The 19,141-nt window shown below is 40.1% G+C and overlaps 1 protein-coding gene across 1 annotated transcript; it reads right to left on the bottom strand.

Moving 5' to 3' along the window:
• Nucleotides 1–442: 442 nt before the first annotated feature.
• TAF7L (TATA-box binding protein associated factor 7 like) lies at nt 443–18,768 on the bottom strand (the record flags this gene model as incomplete). Its single annotated transcript, XM_080795534.1, has 13 exons — nt 443–484; nt 4,099–4,158; nt 5,319–5,431; nt 5,629–5,898; nt 6,502–6,615; nt 6,951–7,098; nt 7,891–7,932; nt 11,301–11,356; nt 11,603–11,729; nt 12,403–12,536; nt 14,015–14,093; nt 14,902–14,969; nt 18,510–18,768. 13 exons carry the CDS (start codon nt 18,766–18,768, stop codon nt 443–445), a joined length of 1,512 nt encoding a protein of 503 aa, XP_080651660.1.
• Between the last annotated feature and the right edge of the window lie 373 nt (nt 18,769–19,141).

Consider the following 19,141-nt stretch of genomic DNA (forward strand, 5'->3'; position numbering starts at 1 on the left):
ATTCACTGTGGCAGGTCCTAGCCTTTGGTAGAAATGATTTGTTCTATGTTTTAGGCAATATTTAAAATTAACAGGGGAAGGGAACTGGAAACATATGCAAACCAGCTGGATGGCCTTCAGGCTAGACTATCTGTCTTTGGCAAGCATGGCTAAATCATTTGATGGCATCAACAGAACAGAAGCAATAGAAACAATTCTCAAATTGATAAAGAGAAGCCAAGTTCCATATTGAGTTGGGTTTTTAGGTCTACTACTTTTTTATATTCTGTCCCTTTCTCCACAACCCTAAACTTCAAATTTGACTAGCAGACAAAGGTTCAGATAAACAAATACAAATGACTCAACATAAGGCAATGAAAGGGACAGAAACACATACAATTCATCTAGTCTTCAGCAGTCTTGAGAGTGAATCCAAGGTTCATGTGTCAGGCTGAAGGCTCTCTCACTTCAAAAAATATTTCAGTTGTTCCTGTAGGGAAATGAGCTAAAAGGAGAGGTGGAAAAACATGAAAAATTCATCTGAAACCTGAAGTTCCATTACGTGATCTAGAATTTACTTGTAGGAACCCAAAAGAACTACTGTAACTTAGTGTTTATAAGGTTATCTTAGTCTTGCAATGTCCCAAAGAATGGTGCATGGTCGAAAATGCATGTACAATGTTGCATGCTGAGTTTCTTCTTCTTCTTCCTTTTTATTTTTTTTTGGTGCCAAACTTACAAAAGGAAGCTTTAAAGTTGAATATGCTTAAAAATGAAATATGCTTGCTGTTAAGACTTCGTGCTTTTGGAAAGAGTGTACAGAGGTATCACTGGAGCCTTATTTGAAGAGTCCAAAAATAAAGCAGCTGGGATAGTCTTTTGTCCCACTGAACATGCTGGCTCTTAAACCAAGTCTTAGCTGCTGCTTCTTGCCATGTTATGAGACACTTAGAAACCGAGCCAGATATCTGACCAATCGGGAGCCTGATGATGTTCTACCTGTTTTGATTCTTTCTAAGTCAGAAGTCCTGAACAGTTTGTGGCATAGGATTTAATTTTTTTTTTTAACTTGAAATGGCAAAGTGACCAGTAACATTAAGATAGGTGTACTATCTTTGGAACAAAGATAGTTTCTGAGTATTACTCAGTTTAGGTCACTCCATACCAGTGTAGATTTTCATTCTGTGAAATGAAAGGAATGGAACATCACAAAATGATTCTATGCTGCACATCGCCTACCGAATGGCTAGAATTGCTTCCTATGGTAATTTAGAGGCTCTTTACGCTCAGATGCTAACATGATTACAACCACTGACTGTTCCAGTTCTTTCCCCTTTGTAGGCTCTTTCTCTCACCACCCCAGGTTCAGACTTTTTGCTAAACAGTCGCCCTGGCTAACTCATCTATCCCCACAGCTTCAGTGATCATTTCTCTGCATGAGCCAGCCTGTACTCTCCCATTTTCAAAAGTGCTCCCAACACACCATGCTTCCAGTTTAGCTCATCAACTTCTCCAGCCTCTGCCCCCCATAATTCCCTTCCTGGTGTCTTCTCTTAGAGGCATACCATTTTCCCTTTACTCAGGCTTTGGGCTCCTCTGTGTTCTCCTTCTTGCCCTGTAAATCCAATCAATTGTTAAGCTCTGATTCCTTCTATCACTTGGTGCTTCCTCTAATCTTTCTCCACTCTAATGTCATCTACTTGCTGCTGGCAGAGAAGTCTTCCTGAGTTACTCCCCAGGTAGAAAACTTTGATGGCTCATTACGTCCTACACCGAAAGTCTCGACTCTAGCCTGTCCAGAGCACCTCTGAGCATTGTGCTTTCTATACAGAACACCCTCCTTTCCCTATATCCTTATTAAAACCCTACCCACCTTTGAAGGCTCCAGCCAAACACCATTTCTCCATGGAGTCTCCCTAATCTCTATGGACAAAAGTGAGCCCTCATTCCTTTAAATTCCTGTTGCTTTCATGGATCTCTCTCCAGCTGGAGGCAGAGACTGGGTTGTGAGCATTTTGTAGCTCCCTGCAGAGCCTAGCTTAAGGCAGGCACCCGTCTATACTGACTAAATGAGCTAACATAAAGGACTATGAGTGAATCAAGTTTATGGCTACATTTCTGTGTTGAAAATAGCACTTCTCCAATACTATTTACATGGATAAAAACAAAGATGTTTGGTGGGTGCTAAAGCAATTTGGCACTAATTTTTCACATGGTTGTTTATAAGCAGTGTTTGGATAAGTGATCTGCTGAGGGGAAGGGAATATATGGAAGAATTCCCCTCTCCTTGCTGGTATGGGGAATGGGGATGAGGGATGCTGTCTCTACCTTAACAACCCCATGTTAAGCGCATCAGCATATGACCTCCAGTTCCTTTATAACTGTTATCCTCATTTTTTTAGGGCTTAAGTCAACATACATTTTCCGTACAGCTACTTGACCCTCACTCCCACATTACCCTCTTTTCTTTTCACTCTGATGACTCTCTTGTGGCTTTATTTATTTAAAAGGTTTTATTTATTATTTGACAGAGAGAGATACAGCAAGAGAGGGAACAGAAGCAGGGGGAGTGGGAGAGAGAGAAGCAGGCTTCCCGCTGAGCAGGGAGCCCGATGCAGGGCTCAATGCAGGGCTCAATGTAGGGCTCAATCCCAGGACTTTGGGATCATGACCTGAGCTGAAGGCAGATGCTTAACGACAGAGCCATCCAGGTATCCCTCTCTTGTGGCTTTAAATAATACAATTGTTCAAGTTAGAAGTCTGGCATGCATCCTTAACTCTTCCTTCAACACCCACTAATTGACCCAAGTCCCATCAACTCTATTTTTAAAATACATTCTCTCATATATGAATGTTTGCGACAGCATTATTCATGATAGCTAAAAAGGGGAGGCCACCCAAATGTCCATCGATGGATGAATGGATAAACAAAACATGGTATGTATGGTATGGACACACACACACACATGGACACACACACACACACACACACACCATGGACTATTGGAATATTATCCACCCACAAAACGGAATAAACTACTGATACATGCCACAGCACGGATTAACTTTGAAAGCCTTATGCTAAGTGAAAAGAAGCAGATACAAAAGACCACATATTATTTCCTTTTAGATAAAATAAGCAGAAAGTACTTTCATGGTTGCCTAGGTTTGGCAGGTGGGAAGAATCCAGAAGAAATGGGGAGTGACTGCTAATGAGTATAGGTTTCTTTCTGGGGTAATGAAAGTTGTCATCACTTCTTATGAAACCGCCACACAGCCTCCTAAGTGGCCTCCCTGCTTCAAGTCCTGCCCCCCTATAATCCATTCTCCTAATCATAATCAGAGTGATCTTTTAAAAAATTTGAATTAAATGTGACCCTCCTATCGCTTCTCGGCCTTTTGGCTAGGATCAAGTGTAAATGTGACTATCCTGCTTAAAACTCTTCATGGGTTTCCCACTGCACTTAATACGAAAACCCATTGTCCTTCCTGTGGCCTGCAAGGGACCATACGCTATGGCCTCTGCCTACTTCTGCAACCTTAGGTTAAGTCACTCTCTTCCTTGGTTTAAATACTTCAGAAGTCCTCCAAGAGGCCAAGTTCTTACCCAATGTGGGACCTGGCATATTCCCATGTGGGACCCACCCGAGAGGCTCTCCAGTCCCTCTTCACCTGGACTTATCCTATAGGTCAAAGCGGAAATATTGCTTCCTCATTAAGGCCAATCATTTTAATTTAATTCAGTTTAAAGCACTACTCTTTTTATTCAAATATCACCATGGATTTTTTTTTCCTCCTTCACAGCATTTCTTCACAATTTGTACTTTTAGATTTGTATGCTAATTTTTTCACTACCAGTCTTCCATGTTAGACAGTCATTTCCACGAGGACAAGAACTGTCTTATTCAACACTGTTTGTACATCTTATGCTTTTCACTTAATAGGCATTTGATGTCTATTGAATGAGTGAATTTTCACAAAATCCTTGCTCCAGCCTGCTCATTTAGAAGATTTGGCCATTACTACTCCTGTGAAAGGAACAGCCAGAAATGACACTGGGGGTAGGGTGAGTGAGTCTTTGTAGCAAATGTCTCCTTGTTGATTGAAAAACACACCCACCTGCTCATTTTTTTGCATTTCCTGTAATGTAAGCTGCTCCAGCACAGACTGTAAATGATTCTGGAAAACAAATTGCATAAATGATGAATGCTGAGTCTCAAGGGAAAAGAGAACCTAGTGACACAAAGAGTTTGGCAAATAATTTGATAAGAAAACTGTCAGTTGTAACAAAAGAATACTCTTTTTAAAGGATTTAGAGTAAAAAAAACTGTACCCCCTAACTACAAAGCCATCTGATTTGCTTTTATAACCCTACCCACAGCACTTTTTTTTCTTGCCCTAAAATAAATGGTTAGAATGCCTTTGTGTTAACTTTTTCTAGTTTTAGCACAAATCCTTTGACTATGGTGAACTATTTAAAAAGCTGGCTTGGAATCTGATGCTGACTCATTGACTTCCCTGCACTAGGACAGAATATTACTATTCCTAAATAGTACTTCATACAACATCATAATAATACCATACAGCTGTATCTTCCAAAGCATGTCCACATCTATCATCTCACTTGGTTATTCTAAAGGACAACACTCTAAATAGGTACAGTTCTATGTCACACTGCTCCATTTTGATGACTACAGCTCTCCAGAAAATGAAATCTGGCAAGGAATTTTCCAGATGCTTCAGAATTTCCCTCACTATAAAAAAGATGCAAACAAGGCCTAAACATACATTTTCCTTTGGTTGACATGTGTATTAACAAAAATAAAGCAAGATATTTATTTTTGTCAGGAATGCATCATAACATTTAAATATGAATTTAGTTAATTTTCTTTCACTGCAATGAATACATTTTGGTACAAACAACGGGATTCAATCTATGTCTTATACTTACTGTGGTCCCTGGCAAGTTACTTAACCTCTTTGGATTTTCAATTCCTTATCTATAAAATAGGACTAGTGACAGTACCTGTGTTTCAGGAATGTGAGGATGAAATGAGATGATACATGGAAAATAGTTGTGCTTTTCACATGACAGCTGTTCAATATTGGTAATTACTATCTCAAGTTTCCTGGTCTCCTCCCAAAACTGCTTATGCGAGATGATCAAAATTACTCAAGTAAAAGGAATACGGTTATATTCTCTTAGGGGTTTCAAGGAGGTTGTTTAGGTGTGCAAATGAGTAAGAATGCTGCATAGAGACAATATGAATAGAAACACAACAATGCGTTTTCAAAAGTAAGATATCAAGATATCTTTATCCCAGCCAACAGGAATTTACCTTGAGCGCCAGGTTTTCCACTTTCATTATGAGATTCCTCTGTCTTTGTGCTTTGCATCGAATCTCTTGGAGCTTTTTCTCTATGTAATGAATCTGCTTCTGAATATCCATAACTAACAGAGATAGACAGAAATTTTATCTAAACATAGCCTAAACTAGTGGACCAAGATCAAAATCAACTAAAACTCCACTACATATCTCAGCAATAACTTCTCAAACCTAGCCTTGCATCTAACATGTATTTACAGTCCATCTTCAGCACTGCTGCCCACTCTGTCCCACCCCTTTGGGTTTTTCCTCTATAACTTACCTATTGAACTGGCTCCTTCCTTTGCCTCGTACTGGCCAGATGCAAAGAACTTGGCCTGTAGCTCCCGTTCCAGATCCTCTTCATAATAATCTTCATCCTCTTCCTCAATTTCGTACTCATCATAGTCATCCTCTTCATCCTCATCCTCCTCATCCTCCTCCTCATCCTCCTTATTGTCGTCATCATCCTCATCATCGTCGTCATCATCATCATCATCATCATCACTGTTACTGCTAGAATCACTGAACACCTCCCGAAGCATACCATATCCTATTGGTTTTAAGGAAGAGGAAGATGAAAGTGTATGAATCTTCAAATGACTCCCAGTCTAGCTGTAATTATACTCCCTCCCCTCAAATTCACCAGACAACCAAAGACTTTAATAATTTTCTCGAAGGAAGATTATTCCCTTCCTAAAACAATGACGGGAAATGCAAAACACTAACATTCTTTCATGTATTCAATGATCAAGGCATTTAGAATACCAGGGATGGATGGGAGATTAGAACACCGATCTAAGGGTGCCTGGGTGGCTCAGTGGGTTAAAGCCTCTGCTTTCGGCTCAGGTCATGATCCCAGGGTCCTGGGATCGAGCCCCACATCGGGCTCTCTGCTCAGCGGGAGGCCTGCTTCCTCCTCTCTCTCTGCCTGCCTCTCTGCCTACTTGTGATCTCTGTCTGTCAAATAAATAAATAAAGCCTTAAAAAAAAAGAACACCAATCTAAAACCCCTGAAGTGCTGAGGGACCAATAAGAGGAAGAAGGGAAAAGGCCTCCTTTTTCTGTGATTGGCCTGTGAGTCTATGGAAACTGTCCTTTCAAACAGTCAACACCTGCCCTCTCTGAAGCTCTTGTTTTGCCTTTATAAACATACCTGATGAGATATGATCCTGCTTATAGTCACTCATTCCTGGGGATAGTGCAAAGCCTGGGATAGAGCCCTGACTCTCTATTTCCTTGGTTTCATCTTCAGCAATGACTTCCCATCCTGAAAGTTGGATCAGTTAGGGAACAAGCAGAAAGAAAGGAGTAGGCACAATTGAAAGGGAAGAGGCTCTCTGGCTGAAAATGCTATTTAATTTAGTCCAACTTCGGGCCATTTGTATCTGTATTCCTAGTATGAAGAAGTACCTTATACTGAGTTACACAGGTAAATACATTTCTATCATATGAATTTACTGTTCCTAGCTAGGAAGTAACATTTCCAAAATCTTAAGTTCTACACATGAAAATGTGCACACAAATGCCAGAAATAAGGGCTTGTAAGCAAGTGCATATGGGGTGGAAGAGACTACACAGAAAAGATTTAGTATAAAAGGATACGAGCACTGACAGCTTCAGCATCTGAACACAAGAGTCTTTTCACTTCCTTTTCCACATCAGGAGATTCAATGTACTGAACCAAAGTGGGGGAAGGGGGAATACCAGTAAGGTCGTTTAACACCCTGTGTTTTGCAGGAATGCTCTTTTCCTACATACAAATGAATTCAAATAATTAGGCTTCTTTAATATGCATGCAATCAAATTTCAACATTAAATCATACTATTTACAAAGGAATCTTTGACTAGCATCTAGGTGTTTGTACAGTAAGCTTATCCAAGCCCCCCCCCCAACAAATTACTTGAGACATTTAATTTTTTCAATCAGCAACTCTGTGTTAAAGACCTCTCTCAGAAGCACAACCCTTAGGTCTCAGTTATTAACTATTTGCTCTGACACATATTGGCAAAGAACTACAATTCCTTATTTGTTATTTAGAAGTGATTTGGTCTAAAGATCCAAATTCCCAGAGTTCACTTCTCCACATCTTTATTATTAAAGATCTTCCTATGAAAACTGGGTCTTAGCTACATGTTCTCCCTTAAATCCAATTTTAGACAATTATCTCCACAGCAACCAATTCGTCATGCCACAAATAGAAATTAGAACTTTGAAAGGGAATAAGCAATTGCAAACAACTGCTGGTAAAAGTGAACCCTGGCTTCCAAGAAATGGGTTTTAAAGTAAGTACCAGAGCAAAAAACAGATTAGCATACAGAGTCACTAGTCAAATTGTATCTTTTCCTCTAGGAGTTATCATTAAACAATGAATCCATTTTTAAGTGAATCAAATTCAGTCTCTGTGCATGGCAGTAGAAGTTAGAGATGAGAAGGCTGGCTTAAAAGTAACCTTTATGATTTCTTTGATTTGCTTGAAAGTAATAAGCAATGAAATAAAACACACTAAGGGTAAACAATAAAGTTATATTATGATTGTTCTACCTCAGGAAAGCTGATTTCTTCGATTTGTTTGAAATCAGTGAGCTACAAAATAAAACACAATAAACAATGAAGTTATATTACGATTGTTCTACTTCACTAAAGCTTAAAGAATTCTAAAATCATTAACTTAGTTTTGCATTCATTTAGTAGGCACTCAAAAAATGCTATTGACTGACAGTAGAAAAGCCAAGGCAACTGTGTTCATAGACTAAGATATTCAATACAGTAAAGTTGTCAATTCTCCCCCAATTGATCTATATATAGGGTTAATGCAATTCCTACCAAAATTCCAACAAAATTTTCTGTGAACACAGAAAACGTTTTCTAAACTTCAAAAGTACTCTAAAATTTATGTAGAAAGGTGAAGGCTCTGAAATGGCTAAAACAATCTTGACAATGAAAAATAAAGAACAATCTTCTTGATCTCAAGACTTACATAGCTACACTGTGGTATCAGTAGAAGGATCAATATACAGATCAATGGAACAGAATAGGGAACCCAGAAACAGACACATACAAACATGCTCAAGGGATTCTGACAAGGTATAAAAGCAATAAAGTGGAAGAGGGATAGACTTTTTAACAAATGGTGCAGGAGCAACTGGACATGCAAGATGCAAGAAAAAAAAATGAAAATTGAACTAGGGGTGTCTGGGTGGCTCAGCCGGGTAAGCACCTGCCTTCAGCTCAGGTCATGATCTAGGGCTCCTGCTCAGTGGGGAGTCTGCTTCTCTCTCTCTGCCCCTCCCCCTACTCATTCTCTCAAACTCTCTCACTCGCTACCTCTCTCAAATAAATTATTAAAAAGTCTTCAAAAATTAGGTAAAAAATGGATTGCAGGCTTAAATGTAAAATGTAAAACTTTAGAAAAAAGGAAATAGGAGAACATCTTCAGGAGCTGGGCTAGGCAAAGAGTACTTAAACTTGACACAAAGGGGCGATCCTTAAAAGGAAAAATTAATACTTTGGACTCAACCAAACAAAAAACTTTTGCTCTTTGAAAGACCCTGTGGGTAAGATGAAACGACAAACTACAGAATAGGAGAACATATTTTTAAATTTCTACATATCTGACAAAACACTAGTATTTGGAATATTAAAAGAACTCTTAAAACTCAATAATAAGGGGCGCCTGGGTGGCTCAGTGGGTTAAAGCCTCTGCCTTTGGCTCAGGTCATGATCCCAGGGTCCTGGGATCGAGCTCCGCATCGGGCCCTCTGCTCCGTGGAGAGCCTGCTTTCTCCTCTCTCTCTGCCTGCCTCTCTGCCTACTTGTGATCTCTGTCTGTCAAATAAATAAATAAATCTTTAGGAAAAAAAAACTCAATAATAAAAAATCCATTTAGAAAATGGGTAAAAGACATGAACAGACATTTCACTGAAGTGAAATATATGGGTGGCAAAAAAACATATGAACACCATTAGCCATCAGAGAAATGCAAATTCATACCACAATGAGATCACTACACATCTATCAGAATGGCTAAAATAAAAAATAGTGACAAACACCTAATTCTGGTTAGACTGGATCACAAGTATACTGCTGGTGGGAATGTACAATTTTAAAGCCACTTTGGAAACCATATGGTAGTTTCTTAGAAAACTAAACACTCAAGGGGCATCTGGGTGGCTCAGTCGGTTAAGCATCTGACTCTTGGTTTCAGCTCAGGTTGTGATCTCATGGGTTGGGGGATCGAGCCCAGCATCAGGCTCCACGCTCAGTGAGGAGCATGCTTGAGTCTCTCCCTCTCCCTCTGCTCCTCTCCTCTCCACCCACCTGTGTTCTCTCTCTCTAATCAATAACTCTTGAAAAAAAAAGATTCTCCCTTTCCCTCTGCCCCTCCCCCTTCTGAAAATAAAACAAAACAAAACATTCAAGTACCACAGGACACAGCAACTGCACTCCTGGGCATTTATCCCAAGGATACCAATACTTATGTTCACATGAAAACCTTCTTGCGGCTTTATTTAGAATAGTAAAAAACTGAAAACAACGCAGATGTCCGCCAATGAGTGAACAGTTTAACAAGCTGTGGTACAACCATACGACGGAATACTACTCAGCAATGACAGAAACAAACTATTGATACATGCAACGACTTGCATGGATCTTAATGGAGTAATGTTTAGTGTGGGGAAAAGCCGGTATTAAATGTTACTCATTGTATGAGTCCATCTATATGACATTCTGAAAATGACTACATTAAAGAGATGGAGAACATAACAGTGATTGCCAGGGGTTAGAGACTGAGGGAGTAGGACAGGAGGGAGATGAGTGTGACTATAAAAGGGCGATGGGACGCCTAGGTGGCTCAGTTGGTTGAGCGTGTGACTCTTGGTTTCAGCTCAGGTTGTGATCTCAGGGTCATGAGATCAAGCCCTGCATCCGGCTCCACACTCAGTGGGGAGTCTGCTTGAAGATTCTCTCCCTCTGCCTCTTCTCCCATTCATTCGTTCTCTCTGAAATAAGTCAATAAATCTTTAAATTTTTTTTAAAGGGGCAAGATGAGGGATCCTTGTGGTAATGGAACTGCATAGTATTTTGACTTGTAGGTGGATATATGAACATACACATGAGATAAAACTGCACAGAACTAAACACACACACACACACACGTACAGGTAAAACTGGAAAAATCTGAATAAGATGGGTGAATCGTATAATATCAATTTCCTGTTTGTGATAACGTACTGTAGTTTTGCAAAGAGTTACAGTGATGAAAACTGGATAAAGAGTACATGGTATCTCTCTTTTTATTTCTTTTACCTGCATGTGAACCTACAATTATTTCAAAATTAAAAGTTAATTGAAAAAAGAAAAAGCCGGGGCACCCAGGTGGCTCAGTGGGTTAAAGCCTCTGCCTTCGGCTTGGGTCATGATCCCAGGGTCCTGGGATCAAGCCCCACATTGGGCTCTCTGCTCAGCAAGGAGCCTTCTTCCTCCTCTCTCTCTCTCTCTCTCTCTCTCTCTCTGCCTGCCTCTCTGCCTACTTGTGATCTCTGTCAAATAAATAAATAAAATCTTAAAAAAAAAGAAAAAAGAAAAAGCCAAGCCACAATAATCCTGTAGCTTGCCCAAGGTTCTCCAAGTCTGAGGTAAGGTTAGGAATATAACCACAGTTCTCAATTCTCAGTTCTTTAAAACTAGATCCTGCAACTGAAAACTGAAAGCATTAGCAGGAGTTTCAAATTCATGACACATCCAGATCCCTAAATAATCAGGTCTGGTTTTTGTGCACTATAGAATCCCAGTTGCTACCACACAGTGCCTGGCATTTAGCTCACAATAAAACTTTATTGAACCTATAAAGGAATGAACAAATTAATCCCCAACTGACTGTGTCCTTTTCCTCCCCACTCATAATCCTCTTCCAATGCACCCAGTAGACCCAGAAGTAGCATGCAACTAACCTTTTTTGTTGTTTTGCGGAACCTTTTCTTTCTGACATTCTTAAGTGGTGGAGTAACTAAAATAAATTCAACATGGTGAAATGTATATATGACTGTTGGTAGTCACACATCTATCTGAATTTGATAAAGAGAAAGGTCATGCTATAAGCTACTGGCTCATGACATGACCTGTTCCTTTAAGAGTGTCTAGATGCCTAACAAACCAAACACCTAAGTGTGGTAACAGGTCCCTGGCTCACAAGTAATTAGGATTCAACAGATAAATGTAGTCAGCCAGAATGAGCAAGGGGCTGGTGACTTACTGCCATGCTTCCAGACATATTTTTTCTGTCTCTCTTTTTCATTTTTCTTGATTACTTTAAGATCAGTAGAGGTAACTGGTTCTTCTGGAGAAGAGTGGAGATCACCATCAGCAGTGCACACAAGCATCTACATTTAACAAAGATAAAGAAGTTGACTATGGCCCCAAATCTTGTGTTAGTAATGAATTATGATCATTTTTACTACCAGAAATCCGGGAACATAGAAGTAAGGAGAACGTTACTTGGCAATTCCAGAAAACCAAGTCTTAATATACATCCATATTCATTCTCTCTGTCTGTCTCCACAGCATTGTATACAGATTCTGGGTTTTGTTTTTGTTTTTATTTGTTTGTTTGAGCTCAAATGCTTACCACTGCAGAGGAAACATGTTCCAAACAAATATATTTTAGCAGTTTGATTTAGAAGACAAACAAGAAATTAACAGTTAAGATAATGAAAAAGAACAAACATAAATCTCCAAATTTCACAGCATCTTGCTTTAGCAGAAAGTTCAGAAGATTCCAGACCCTCATTTTTTTTCAGATGAAAATCATTATAAATGGCAAACATAAACCTTTATTAGCTAAAAGCTATCTGGATAAAATTAAGTAGTCAAAAATTATGGATCAAACACCAAATCAGAACATGACATTGTATTTCTGTGCAATAGAGCTGGAATTAGAAACGATAAGCAGCCATTCACCAAGTGGGAAGAAGCACTGAAAGAAAGAGAAAAGTAGGGAGAAAGGGATTCCTTGTAGGATGTAAGAGCTAGTAGATGAGGAAAACTCATCCATACCTGAGAAATATCTGCTGTTTTATAAAAAGTTTTTTTATCAAGAGTTTTCAGGCTTCCAATAACACATGGCAAATCAACCACCTTTGCAGCTAGTGAGACATCTTCTACATCAACAACTGCATGACGTCCATCAGCTGAAGAGAGGTAGGAAAAATTAAAGTTGGCATCTTCCCAATGCATTCTTAAGCTTACGTGGGACAGACTAGTCTTTCAGCAAAACCTACTATCATCATGCTAGAATTGTGTATGTAATTGGTAACTTTCCAGAGCAAAGAAGGCAGGGTAGATGTTTATGCTACTTGATCAAAAGTAGGTAACTTTTTTTCATAATCCCTGTGAACTAAATGCGGATGAAGTGGTAAGTGTTTTCAGTCTCCTCCTGAAAGGCAAACTCCATTCAAACCCATTCATTTTAACACTATTAGAAGCACTCGCTTATGTCATCACACATGGGTATTTTCAAAGGGTCGAGTGAAGGAAGGGTTAATCCCAGAATGGTGCTAGTAAATCTGAAGTTATAATCTCTAGTTACCTTCACAAAGATATTATCCTACACAATATCCATATACAGTAGGAATACATATATTCAAATGCTGACAACCCTGATTCCTGCACAGATGTCTCAAACACAAATGTCCTTTAACACAAGAAGATTCAAGTGAAATCTTCTAATAGTAAGTGAAAAAGAAAAATGCAGAATGATGTAGAATAGATTCTTTTTGTGTCTTTAATTCTTTAACTTTAGGGGCACCTGGGTGGCTCAGTCATTAAGCGTTTGCCTTTGGCTCAGGTCATGATCCCAGGATCCTGGGATCAAGCTCTGCATCAGGCTCCCTGCCCAGCAGGAAGAGCCTACTTCTCCCTCTTGCACTCACCCTGCCTGTGTTCCCTCTCTCTCTGTCTCCCTCTGTCAAATAAATTAAATCTTTAAAAAATACATAAAGTAACTTTAAAGATACAGATGATTTAAATGTTTGTTTTGTGCATAAAAATTTTGTCTGTAAGGAAATACAAGGAGAAACAATTATTATTGGTTATCTTTGGCATTAACATTGGGGCACTGCAAAGGAGAGGTTCACTTTATTTTTTGAACTCTTCTGTTTTATTTGAATTTTCTAACCTTGAACTTGTATTACCTGTTTAAAAATGTTCATAAAGGCTACCTGAGTGATGGTATTATAGACCATTTAAAATTTTCTTCTTTATATACTTCTCTGTATTTAAAACACCTAATAAATATTGAACAGAGAGAAAGATACGTCATTTTTATAAACAAAGAACAGTGTTCATTTGTCATTCCCCTGGGCAATCAGAAATCACAAAGCCTGTATGTAGGAGACAAACAGCAGTATAAAAATCTCATAGTTGTCCCCCATGTTTTTCCTTGTATACACTATAATAATTACCTCAAATTATGTAATTTCTACTTCCTTTCCTCAATAAGAAGCTATGAAAGTGACTTAAGGCTTCTTAAGACTTCTTAGAGTCTATCAAGGCAGAGACCATATTCTGCTCTTTGTCATATCCTTAGTATCTAGTATAGTGTCTGGCACAAAGCACTCTCCTAATAAATTACTGTTCAATGTATGGCAAAGGGATATTAACTACTTACAAGATAAGTCAATTTTGAGTTTATCCTTCATGGCAACACTTCTAGAATGTAGTATCTTCCTGACAGCAGATGCATGTTCCTAAAAAGAAGGGAGATTGAAAAATCAGAAGGATGAATAGTCTGCTTGGCAACTAATAGAAGAGATATGTCACAGATAGTGCTTCCTTAAATAAAACCTTAAACCTCCCAAATGTTAAGAACAATGCCATGCACCATGGCATACCGTGCACTGTGTAAGGCAAGTTAGGATGAGGCTGACTCTAGTCTCAGTGTTGTTTCTTAGCAGCTACAGTTAGTGCCTTCTTCTAGCTCTACATTCCCGCCCTGCAGTTGTAGTTGCTAAGGAAAGGCTTAAGCTGCAGTTTACTGGGTATATTAGGTAGACCTAACTGGGAAAATACCTTTCTGAAACCCGTCTTTAATATAGCTTGCTTAGACTAAATACTACTTGAATGCAGGTATTAAAGGGAGAAGAGACCCTAACACAATGTTAAGATGAGCTTCAACAGCCTGGCATGCTGATGAATTTGAGGAAATAGTCATGGTCCCCCTCACTGCCCCTTTGGAGATGACAGAAAGGATTTTAAAAGTCTTATCTCCGCTGTTCAGTGAACAGGCTGTTAGCACCTCTGGTAAGTGACTGAATCCCTCACTGTCACAGCCGTTTGCCAGGAAATCAGCCCACATGATAGGCAGCATGTACAGGATGAAAGAAATTCTGCTAAAAGAGTACACACTAGGATAGGACTGTTGAATAGAACGTGATTCCTGGGAGACAAATGTTCTTAGTTTTTATAGCATACCTTAAATAGAAATGCCACAGAATCCAAGCAGAGCTAATACATATGCACTGAAGATATTTGGTATGAGATACAAGGGTTTCTTACCGGAGGCAGACGCAATATAAACTGGTTCTCAATTTCGTGAGGAGGTTCATCCTGGCTTTTATTCATCTCTTTGTTTTTGAGTTCATGAAAGCAAAAACAAAATCGACAGAAAGTGACCAAAAACTCGTCTTGCTCCCTCTGCTGACCACTTCTGGTAGCACTGGTTACATTACACAAGATCTTGCCCATAACCCTCACTGGAATGATGTGTGCACAGCTCTGAAGTATCTTACTTGACATAATTTGATTATTTCTAAAAGTCACCTCATCTCCCCTTCAATATATACAGACTTTCCAAGGAAAGCCCAAATTACATGATAACAAATGAAGTAACAGTTGTTATGAAACATCATTTAGTCTTCTTAATGATACCCTTAGACTGTTAGGTAAAGGACCACAATTCATCAACTCAGTGGTGGCTACTGAAGCAAATTACATGTCTCCACAGGGAAGAGGGCCAACCAAAGGCCAAAATCAACCAAAACCATGGGCAGAAATGTTCTATGATGAACAGCATAATTTTTAACATTTCATTCACTTTAACGGATTGGTAGAAATTAAGCCCATGGGAGAACAGGTAGCTTTTACAACTCTAAAGTCAGCATCAATAGCTCTGAGCTCTCTTGGAAAAAAGTTAGGAGTCCAGTTCTTATGGCTAGGCCATCTATATGAGTACACTTAAGTTCATGGAATAGACACTTTCTTGAAGGCTAATATGAAAGATCAGAAAACCCAATTAACCAATTCATTAGTAACATTTACTGTGTACATTCTATATGCCAGGTACTTCACTGTATTAGGTCTATTATTTCATTTAATCCTCACAACCACCACTTACTTGAAATACCCCTAAAAGTTATTTAAAGGAATCCTAAGATGGATTCCTTTATTAAAAAACAAAACAAAAAAAAACACAAAAAAACAACCTCCTGTAAAGTAAATAATCTCATCACCGTTCATCTTTATTTTTAATTTAACTTTCCATCTATTTGGGATATATCTGTAAGTGGCTTGCATTCTGGGTTTTAGGGCTCTAAGGACTTCTAAGGAAATTTTTCTCAAAAGGTGGAAAGAAAGCAATATACATATATGAAACCTGACGAGGTCTTCCTATGCTCTAAGGACATTATCCTATACACCAAGTTATAAAATCTTACACCTTAAGTAAGAGTAAAATCTCCAGTTAAGTGCAGCTCCCAATACTCTGTAAACCATTTGAATCTCACTTAAAAGCATTGGAACCATTTTTTAAAACACATGCAAGTGAGCCTAAGACCGTATTATGGTGAAATCATTAACCAGTCCTTCAGAAACTACTTCAGAAACTACCAGAAAGGCATTAACCAGTCCTTCAGAAACTGACTTCAGAAACTACCAGAAAGGCATAGAAAGCAAAAGAGATGTCAGCAGTGGAAAAGGAGACACCCAAAATGAGAGAGAGATTATTTGCCATAGTCAATTCTTCTTTTCCTACTTATATAAAGATATATACATACACACACACACACACACACACACACACATATATGTATGTATGTGTGTGTGTGCGTGTGTGTGTATATATATATACACACACACACGCACGCACACACAGAGATACAGAAACTGAATGTGAACATAAGGAAAAAAATTAATTATAATAAATTAAATAAAATTCTTGGAGCTGGGCACACTGCCTAACAGAATGAAAAGTAGCAAATACAAGGTTGGGGGCAGAAATACAGATTATTTGGGGCGCTTGGGTGGCTCAGTGGGTTAAAGCCTCTGCCTTCCGCTCGGGTCATGATCTCAGGGTCCTGGGATCCAGCCTCGCATTGGGCTCTCTGCTCAGCAGGGAGCCTGCTTCCTCCTCTCTCTCTCTCTCTCTCTCTCTCTGCCTGCCTCTCTGCCTACTTGTGATCTCTATCAAATAAATGAATAAAATCTTAAAAAAACCCCAGACACCTTTAAAAAAAAAAAAGAAATACAGATTATTTGAAGAACTAGCTGCTAAGCAAGATTTTATCAGATCAGAAGTAACTTTTACATTTTTCAGAACTAAGACTAGGGCATTTTGTTCATTTCAATGCCTTTCAGGCAACTCCTCTCTTAAGAAAGAAAGATGTAAGAATCAAAACTATTTCAGGGGCGCCTGGGTGGCTCAGTCGTTAGGCGCCTGCCTTTGGCTTGGGTCATGATCCCAGGATCCTGGGATCGAGCCCCATGCCGGGCTCCCAGCTCCGTGAGAAGCCTGTTTCATCCTCTCCTACTCCCCCTGCTTGTGTTCCCTCTCTCACTGTGTCTCTCTCTGTTGAATACATAAATCTTTAAAAAACAAACAAAAATAGCCAAAACTATTTCTGAGAAGGTGGACAACCCTAGCTGAAATGAGTTTTAATTAATTGTAAAATTTGTTACCTTTTACCTTCATTTACGCAATGAACCGGGTGTATCGTGTTTCTTTTAAGAAAAGGCATCCATTTTTTTTTCAGACAAGCACTCTTTGATAAGTAATTAAACTAACAACAGCGCTCTCCACCATTCACTCCCAGCTCCATCTCGTTTCAGCGCAATCAGAATTGGAATTAGAATTACAGCTAACTGGAGGGTGCCTAACAGCATGCTCCAGGCAGCACAAGTCAGCACAAGCCTAAATGGGTATTTTCTCAAGTTCACAGCCGCTGGCAGCAATTTGAAACCAATGACCACTCCATCCTTATCTTAGGGGCACTCAGCTTCCAAGGAAGAGTCCAGTTCCTAGGTTCTGATCCATTTTCCCTGGAAAACCTCCCGCGGGGCCCAGGGTCCCCAGCCTTCGCGCTTCGTCGTCCAGGCTGGTTGGGAAGGGACGTGCGGCGCGCGGGAGCTAGGCGCTGACCCGGCGCGGGAACCCTCTGACAGCCGCGACTCACCCCGTGCTTCGCCGACTGGCGCCAGGACCGGAAAGGCAGCGCGGGGGGAACCCGCCTCTCTTTTCTGGGTGGGGGTGGGGGGCGGGTTCCGGCGAGGGCGTGAGTGGGCTCACGGGCAGCGGGCGTGGAGGCGGGCTGCGGACCGACGGCGTGGCGACAGGTAGGAGACGCGCGCACTGCCTTTCCCCGCGTAGCCACGCCTCCCGGGCCGGGGCCGACTGGACCCGCGGGTGGCCTCCAGGACGCGGCCAGTTCACCGCATGCCTGGGCAGGGAGGCTTGAAAGGCGCTGAGCGTGGCGGGGACCTTGCTGAGCAAAGCTTCCAAACAAATTCATTTTACAAGGGGGCGACCTTCGGGGCGGCCGGGGCAGTCTTAGCAGTACACTGCGATATTTGTAAAGGGGGCGGTTCATTCGGTTGCTCCTCAAAGCCGTTAGGTTGGACTGGTTTGTTCCTCGGTGAGACGACCTCGCCTAGTGACAAATACGTCGCCGTGCAAAACCGTTAAATAACTAGAATCCGCGCCCAAACTACTCTAACATAATTAGCTGTTCTCTTCTCCTCAAGAGAGTCACCGTTGTACCTCTTTCATACCGGGATACAAGCGACACAGCTTATTTCTCCTAAAGGGAGTCTCCGTTCAAATAAACTTCTAGCAGTTTTCTCCCCAAAAATAATCTTAACCTGTGAGGGAAAAAAAAATTTAAGCCACTTACCTTTCCCTTCTGGTAAGTTTTCCTGAGGCGCTGTGGCGCCAGCATGGGTGCCGCTGTCGGCATCAGATTTGGTGACGTGGTCGGCAGCAGTTTGGGTGACTTGGTAGCTGGCATTTTCAGCGCCTGGGTCGCCAACGGTTTCAGCCTTGTTGTCGACAGAAATTTGGGGATCTTTTGAGCTGGTTACTTCCGATGTTGAAACTGTTGGTGTTGAATCATTTTCTAACAGATCCAGAGGCTGTCTCTCAGGGTGCTCCATGGTCTACTCCTTGAGGTTGTAAAATGGCTTCCTTTTTAGTCATGTGACCTTGAAAGTTCCAGAACTTTCATAACATGATGTCAAAGGTATCCTCCTTAAAGACATAGGGATAATATAAAGAGACATTGCTGATGCCCGTTAAAGATGATAGCGATGAAATCTCTACTGCCTAATACATATCTAAACTTAATCATAAGGGATAAACATTTTGGGAGGACTGATTATTGTACAATCATTTCTTCTGGGTAAGATTTTCATTCAGTGAAGGCAAATTATTATGATAATAATAATATAATAATAATATAAATTATTATTATGAGTTTCAGACCTAGACAAAATTGTTTTGGTCCCTTTTGGAATCCCTCCATATACT

This window comes from Martes martes (assembly GCF_963455335.1).
Source record: "Martes martes genome assembly, chromosome: X".
Taxonomy (NCBI): Eukaryota; Metazoa; Chordata; class Mammalia; order Carnivora; family Mustelidae; genus Martes; species Martes martes.